Source organism: Cucumis melo, chromosome 6, assembly GCF_025177605.1.
Source record: "Cucumis melo cultivar AY chromosome 6, USDA_Cmelo_AY_1.0, whole genome shotgun sequence".
In the NCBI taxonomy this organism is placed as follows: Eukaryota; Viridiplantae; Streptophyta; class Magnoliopsida; order Cucurbitales; family Cucurbitaceae; genus Cucumis; species Cucumis melo.
Genome location: NC_066862.1, coordinates 2,199,756 through 2,208,398, shown reverse-complemented (window position 1 = coordinate 2,208,398; position 8,643 = coordinate 2,199,756). Strand labels below are relative to the sequence as shown.

Genomic DNA, 8,643 nt, shown 5'->3' with positions numbered 1-8,643 from the left:
GATCGAACTGTGGTCATCATAGCTTATAGAATCAACACAATTATTGATAACAACTTTGCTTTAGTCCTTGGTGATAGTGACTTACTACTTTATTCATATGAGTCCTGTTATCTAATCTTTATATGAATAAGTTTCCTCATAAGATTTTGACTCGAAAATGAACTAAAATGATCCTTAATTACTTTTGATGAATAGGAAGAATTGTCGAGTTCAACTCGCCCCAAAAGCTACTTGGAAGATACGATTTCTTCTTCTCCAAACTAATAAATAAGTATTCAACAAGATCACATGGTTTCGGTAGCTTGACAAATTAAAACTATTGATAGATTCTATCAAATCAAATCTGTTGATTGTTAAAACGAAGAATCTGGTGTACCAAATCACTTTTTAACATGTAGACTGCTTTTAACTATCTTAGTCATGTCCTAATACAGGTGGTCATTATAATAAAATAGCATTGGAAGTATCAGGCAATAGAGTAATATGGAAATGGATATTCTTTATTGAGTTTTTTTTTCTTCTAAAATTGAAAATAACAAAAGAGGACCAATACTTGAATCCCAAGCATGAAGTTTCCACATCTATTATCTTATTTAATTTATATGGGTTGGCATGCATTATGACCCTATGAGTTCAGCACTCTTGTCCTATGGTGTTTGAAAACTATGTCATACTAAAGATGTCACCGTAGGGTATATTTGAGATGTCTTTCTATAAATTTACTAAATAAGTTGTCAATTCAAGTATAATTCTTTTAATAAAATATCGATTATTATTTTAAAAATCGATGAATTCATCTTCATTTTCACATTTCTCTATTTCGGTCTCTAAAATAAACGAAAGTCATGTTTACCCTAATGAAAATGTAATAGATTAAAGTGAATAGAAAAAAACTGGTTTCATTTGATTGCTTTTGGGTTATTTACTTGTGTTATGTAATTGTAGTGACACGTGAGATCCATTTGGATTGATGAGTTGAAGATGTTCAATTCCGATAGTTACTCTCTCGACCATCATTATTGTTACTATTACAATTGAAATGTTTTCAATTTTGACATATTTACTGTTAGTGTTATCAGTACCGATACTGCTGGACTCTCCAATGTAAAGTTAATGACAACAATAACAATAAATTTTACAAAGTTCATAATTTTAAGTATACATCCTAAAAAAAATTTCAATCATATTTACGATTCAAGTTCATTACATCAATGAGCAGTTTACTAAAAGTGACTTTAGCATCAACAAACAATGAATATCTCTCTCAACCTTTTATTTTCCTACTTATTTATTGTTTTATCATTATTTTATAAAAGGTGCTTGACTCTTGTCACACATGCTTAATAGAAACAAGAAGCTTCAAGGCAAAGGGCACTTAAGAAGTCCACAGAATTAGAAGAAGCCAAGCAACTTCCTTTGTTCACATTAAAAACAAAAAGCATTTCAAAATAAACAAAAGTGGGGAATTATTTATAAATTTCCATCATTTATTTCTCATTTCCCTATCTCTATATATACACATTAATCTCCACACAATCACACCTCTAAAACCCTTTCTCTCAAAACAAGAGGAAGCCTCGAATCATGTTGGATTCTCTCGTTCTCATTATCTCAAGTAAGTTTTTTCCTCCTTTTCTTTACCAAAGAGGGAGAGGAAAAAACATTTTAAATGAACTTTAATAGCAATAGTCACTCGAAATAGTTTAGTTGTCGATTTAAAATAGAAAGTAAACAGTAAATTTGTTAATACTTTAAATTGTAAGATATTTTGATAGATATAAACGTGTTCATCAAATTGATTCTTTTTAAGTTCAACGAACGGCAAGATAGAAGATTCAAATTTTATTATCATTACACCAATAATATATTTTGACGATGGATTTAAATATTTATTCTTGGGTACAAAATATTCAATTTTCCTTATTATTATATATATATATATATATATATTTTTTGTTTTTTTTAAAGGAAAAAAATTACTTGCAATTACGATAAGGTAACGGTTCTCTCTTTATGATCAATTTTTACCGCCGAAAGTGTTTTGACTGTTGGTAACAGACTTCTTCAACCTTACCGGATTCGAAGGAGATTGGCAATGGCAGCAGCTTCAATCTCCATGTTTTGGCGAAAATTTGAGCATCGGAGTGCAATTAGGGTTCGCCGGAATATTGTTTTTTCGGTTTGTTCAGAAATGTATTATTCAGATATTGGATTATCACGGAGGAACAAAAACGAACGATCGTGCTCTGGAAAACATCTCGATTTGCCGGAATTTGAGTGTTTCTTACAAAGCCAGTGTAGCTTGCTCCATATTCTTATGGGCGATTCACGTTTTGCTGTTCTTCGCGCTGCTAAATGGAAGAGGAACTCGTTGCCGTTCGGACATCTCAGCATTTTCCTCGGAGATTATGCAAGTGATTGCTTGGGGAGTTGCAACGGTTGCAGTTCGTGGAGTTGTTCGTAACGAGTATGTCAAATATCCTTGGCTGCTTCGAGGATGGTGGATTTGCAGCTTCTTCTTATCGATCATCCTCGTGGGCGCTCTTTCCGCAAATTTTGGAGATGGAAATCAAGTAGGAGTTCTGGATTATGCTCAACTAGTTTGCTTTATTCCGTTGATTTTCCTGCTTGCGCTTTCGGTTTATGGGAAGACGGGGGTAGTTTTCGTTTCTCGTAATCGCTTGGCCGATCCTCTTCTCCATGGAAAGTGCTCCGAGTATGAAGAAGACAAGAGGAATTCTGCTTACGAGAGGGCAAATCTTCTGCAGCGGGTTACCTTCTCATGGATCAATCCCCTTTTTGCTTTGGGATACAAGAGACCCCTCGAACATAGTGACATACCAGATGTTTGTAGAAATGACTCTGCCAATATTGTATCCGATTCTTTCACGGAGAAGCTAAACTTTGTGAGGAAGAAGAATGGAGACGGAGAACCATCAATCTACAAGGCACTCTTTTTGTTTAGCAGAAGGAAAGCGGCTATTAATGCTAGCTTGGCAGTGTTAAGTGCTGCAGCATCATATGTTGGACCATATCTAATTGATGACTTTGTAAATTTCCTTACTGAGAGGAAAGGGCGCAGTTTATCAAGTGGATATCTTCTTGCACTTGCCTTTCTTACTGCAAAGGTAATTGAGACGACTGCTCAAAGGCAATGGATCTTCGAGGCTCGCCGTCTAGGCATTCAAATTAGGGGAGCTTTAGTTTCTCACATATACAAAAAGGGTATGCGTCAGTGTAGCCGATCTCGCCAAAGCCATACCAGCGGAGAGATCATGAACTATATTAGTGTTGATATTGAAAGAATCTCAGACTTTATCTGGTACTTGAACATGATTTGGATGTTGCCGGTCCAAATTGCATTAGCTATCTATATATTACATACAAATTTGGGTTTGGGGTCATTGGGTGCAATGGCTGCGACTATACTTATCATGTCATGTAACGTACCTTTGACCAAAATCCAGAAGGATTATCAAAAGAAGATCATGGCAGCTAAGGACAATAGGATGAAAGCCACTTCAGAAATTCTTAAAAATATGAAGATACTCAAACTTCAAGCTTGGGATCGTCAATATCTTCAAAAGATACAAAACTTAAGAAAAGTGGAGCACGATTGGTTATGGAAGTCGTCAAAATTAACAGCATTTTCATCATTTCTCTTTTGGGCATCACCTACCCTTATCTCTCTTGTCACATTTGGACTCTGTACCATGCTTGGCATAGAATTAACTGCTGGAAAAATTATATCTGCATTGGCTACTTTCCAATTGTTACAAGACCCTATCTTCAGTCTTCCTGACATACTATCTGCATTTACACAAGGCAAAGTCTCAGCAGATAGAGTCACTTCATACCTTCAGGTAGATGAAATACAGCAGGATGCCACAGTTTATGTTTCTAGAGATCAAACAGAATTTGATATTGAGATAGAAAATGGAATATTTAGTTGGGAGCCAGAGTCAATCAACCCATCTCTTGATCAAATAAACTTGAAAGTGAAAAGGGGGATGAAGGTGGCAATTTGTGGAACTGTAGGGTCGGGGAAGTCCAGTCTGCTTTCATGTATTCTTGGTGAAATAGAAAAAATTTCTGGGACAGTGAAGATAAGTGGCACAAAAGCTTACGTTCCTCAGTCTCCTTGGATACTGTCGGGAAATATCAAGGATAATATTCTTTTTGGAAATGAGTATGAAGCTACCAGGTATAACAGAACTATTGATGCTTGTGCTTTGACAAAAGATTTGGAGTTGTTTTCATCTGGTGATTTGACTGAAATCGGAGAAAGAGGGATAAATATGAGCGGAGGACAGAAGCAACGGATACAAATTGCTCGTGCTGTTTATCAAGATGCAGATATTTATCTTCTCGATGATCCTTTCAGTGCGGTTGATGCTCATACAGGAACCCAGCTTTTCAAGGTTAGTCTGGACATTAAGTAATGGGTAAAATTTGAAAAAGTTGGAAGGCTAAAATATATGTTGCTAACCATTTCTTGTATTTTCCTCAAGTGGATCACTGTAACAGAATGTCGTTGCTTTTAACATTTTGTAGGACTGTATGATGGGTGTTCTCAAAGAGAAAACTATAGTTTATGTAACTCATCAAGTTGAATTTTTACCGGCAGCAGACCTCATTCTGGTAAGCAAATTTTGTGGAAATTCTTCTCTATGCTCTTAGCTCTATTTATTGCGTTAATTACTTTAAAGTACTTGATCATTCGTGTTGTGATTATATTAAAAATTTGAAAATTTTGATGCATGTAAGTTGAGGACATCGAATGTTCAGGAGGGGATGTATTCTCATTCATATTTACCTTCATTAACCAATCTATTGAATTGATATTTGAACTCTCTATCTTGGAACTTTTGGTCTTGGAGAGAGCTTTTGAACATCTAAGTCACTGTCTAATGATGTGCCTGTTTGCAATTGGCATTTCACAGGTGATGCAAAATGGGAAAATCGTGCAGGTTGGAGGATTTGAAGAACTTATTAAGCAAAATTTTGGATTCGAAATTTTAGTTGGTGCACATAATCAAGCTCTTGAGTCAATCCTCTCTGTTGAAAACACAAGTAGACTATCTCAAGTTCCTAATCCTAAAATGGAATTAAATGGAGATTCTATCACAAATGTAGATTCCCAGGACTCTCAAATAGAACAGAACAATTCCACACTGCAGACAACAAAAAAGGGAGGTAGACTATTGCAAGAGGAAGAGAGAAAAAAAGGAAGCGTTGGAAAAGAAGTGTACCTAACTTACTTGACAAGCATAAAAGGGGGAGTTTTTGTCCCAATCATAGTCTTGGCACACACATTGTTCCAAGCACTACAGATAGCTAGTAATTACTGGATGACGTGGGCTTGTCCAACTACAAACGAGGCAGAACCAAAAGTTGGGATGAATGTCGCACTACTTGTATATTTTCTACTAGCGGTTGGTAGTTCACTAGGCTTGTTACTGAGATCAACGTTATTAGCAGTAGTAGGACTTCAAACTGCACAGAAGTTCTTCAGAGATATGTTATATAGTGTACTCCATGCACCGATGGCATTCTTCGACTCAACCCCTACTGGAAGAATTCTAAACCGGGTAATTATAACTTCAAATTTTAGTCTGAAAGGTTCTTGCTATCTAATTTTGTTTCGATTGAAAAAACACACTTCAAGACTTGCAATAGTTTGAGGAAATGCGACCAAAAAAAAAACATGTTACAAGAAAGTTCTAAAATATTGTACTAAGTTGTTCTTGGCGTATTCTATGGCTGTATCCAAGACTGAAAAATCTCACTTATACTCTCTGTTGTCAGGCATCGGGTGATCAAAGTATTTTAGACTTAGACATGGCTGCAAAGCTAGGTTGGTGTCCTTTCTCTGTCATTCGGTTGCTAGGGACAATTGTAGTAATGTCTCAAGTAGCATGGGAAGTATTTGCCATTTTTATACCTATTACTGCAGCCTGCATCTGGTACCAAGTAAGCAATTTCACTCTTTAAAACTAGAAATATGCCAATTCGTGTTGTATATTGATTACTAATCAATCAATTTCTGATTATGCCAGCATTATTACACACCCACAGCACGAGAAATTGGCCGGTTATCCGGGATTCACCAATCTCCAATCATGCACCACTTTGCAGAATCACTAGCTGGAGCTGCAACTATTCGTGCGTTTAATCAGGAAGACCGATTTTTCAATACTAACCTTCGTCTTATTGATGGCTTCTCAAAGACATGGTTCCATAATAATTCAGTTATGGAATGGCTTTCCTTCAGATTGAACATGCTATCACATTTTGTCTTTGCCTTTTCATTGGTTCTGCTAGTGACTCTTCCTGAAGGAATTATAGACCCAAGTGAGTATCTCATGCGTCTCAAATTTAATGCGCTCCGTAATTCAAGTTCTAATCAAAAGCGGAAAATTTGAGTTAATTATGTGAGTATCTTTATATAAATTGAAATACTGTTTTGCATGAACTTGACATGCATGATCAAATAGTCCAAGTTTTCATCGAATGCTAATTATCTGAAATAAAAGTATTTTTTATTAAATATTATGGAACGAATAAAGTATTCATAATGAAATGAATTCTTCTTCAGGTAATGCGGGCTTGGCAGTATCATACGGAATAAACTTAAATTGGTTACAGGCTTTAGTTATATGGAGCTTCTGCAGTGCACAGAAGAAAATAATTTCAGTAGAAAGAATCCTTCAGTACTCAAAGATAAAAAGTGAAGCACCTCTTGTTATCGAAGACAGCAGACCACCAAGCAATTGGCCACAAGAGGGAAGTATTACTTTCAAGAATTTACGGGTAAGCCTTCGCACAAAATATAAAATGAACAATAAAATTTAGAACGTGGTTAAAGAATTTTTGAGGTTGTGCAGAGTAAAACGACATTATAGTACAAGAATTTTTTACCTGCTATACAATCCACTCTTGTCGGTACTCTGTTTTTCGATTTCACACCATTGTGTTTAATGAGCCTGTACTTGTCGTAGATCCGTTATGCGGACCATCTCCCGGATATCTTAAAAGACATCAGCTGCACTTTCCCAGGAAAGAAGAAAGTGGGTGTTGTAGGAAGAACGGGCAGTGGGAAATCAACCCTCATACAGGCAATTTTTAGGATAGTTGAACCCAGAGGAGGAAGCATTATTATAGACAATGTTGACGTTTGCAAGATTGGTCTCCATGACCTAAGATCAAGGATTAGCATCATCCCTCAAGATCCGTCATTGTTTGAAGGGACAGTTAGAGGAAATCTCGACCCCCTAGAACAGTACTCTGACCAAGAAATTTGGGAGGTAGTCTTTTTTGCAACGATGTTGAGATATAATTTTACTGAGAAGCTATGTGACAATCACATCTTTTTTCCTTTTCTTTTTATGCATTTTCAGGCTTTAGATAAATGTCAATTGGGAGAATTGGTGCGCGGGAAGGAGATGAAGTTGAATTCTCCAGGTTTGTCTATCAATGTGGCATACAAAACTTTAATCAAGTGCTTTCCTTCCGTTTTGCTTATTATGGTATGAATTTTGAATTATACTTCTAGTGGTTGAAAATGGAGAAAATTGGAGTGTTGGCCAACGGCAACTGTTTTGTCTTGGAAGGGCATTGCTCAAGAAATGCAACATTTTAGTGCTCGACGAAGCCACCGCATCTATCGATTCAGGAACGGACAGTATAATACAAAGTATCATAAGACAGGAATTCAAAAATCAAACAGTGGTTACCGTAGCTCATCGAATCCACACCATTATTGATAGTGATATTGTTCTGGTCCTCAGTGATGGTGAGTAGAACTGCGTTTTCCCTATGTATGGATTGATAACTTCTCAGAGATGATTTGGCTACAAAGTTATTGAAAACGAACATTAATTATATTTTTTATTAACAGGAAGGATTGTCGAGTTCGACTCGCCTAAAAAATTACTAGAAAGAGATGATTCCTTCTTCTCCAAACTGGTGAAGGAGTACTCCTTGAGATCCGACCTAAATGGTTCGACAAATCAGGACCATTGATCGATTTGGTTGTACCAAACTATGGAGCATTGAGAAATAAGAATCTGGAATGTAGATTGCTTTCAAGTATCAAACTGTGTATTTAGATTGCTTTCAAGTATCTCTATCAACAAGAATGCACCTTAAAGTTATAGAATATTGTATCATTAATTCACTATTTTGAAATAGATTTTATTTATTTTCGAATGTTAGAACTAATGTATTAATTTTAAATGCATGAAAAATTCATATTATCATTTTTAAATTTAATATAAAACATAATGATCGATTGATATAAAAGTTAAATTTAAAATCTAAAGATTAAATATAATTATCTTCCAGTAATTAAAAGTGTATTTGAACTTAATCTGTCTATGTTGATTAGGATCGTGGTTCTGCCCTTTTTGTTTTCTATACATATACCGTTTCATTATTTAAAAAATTGAAGTAAACAAACAATCAATAAGTAAAAAGTTTAGTTTGAACTTAATTGTCCATGGTTGAAACTTATTGAATTTTAAGAGATTTTATCCTGTCCTTGATGAAATTTGTGACATTAAATGAATCAAAATGCAGCTGTAATAATTAACGGTATCAAGTTCACATGAAATTTGCCCTGAAAAACTTGATGAGTGAAAA

General features: G+C 35.5%; 1 protein-coding gene across 1 annotated transcript; it reads left to right on the top strand.

Annotated features, from left to right (window-relative positions):
- Nucleotides 1–1,529: 1,529 nt before the first annotated feature.
- On the top strand, nucleotides 1,530–8,219 carry LOC103483410 (putative ABC transporter C family member 15). The gene is made up of 11 exons (XM_008440023.2): nucleotides 1,530–1,615; nucleotides 2,059–4,421; nucleotides 4,555–4,641; nucleotides 4,944–5,591; nucleotides 5,809–5,973; nucleotides 6,060–6,354; nucleotides 6,599–6,813; nucleotides 7,002–7,307; nucleotides 7,401–7,464; nucleotides 7,556–7,795; nucleotides 7,901–8,219. Exons 1-11 carry the CDS (start codon nucleotides 1,585–1,587, stop codon nucleotides 8,023–8,025), a joined length of 4,539 nt encoding a protein of 1,512 aa, XP_008438245.1. The 5' UTR covers nucleotides 1,530–1,584; the 3' UTR covers nucleotides 8,026–8,219.
- The last annotated feature ends 424 nt before the right edge of the window (nucleotides 8,220–8,643 follow it).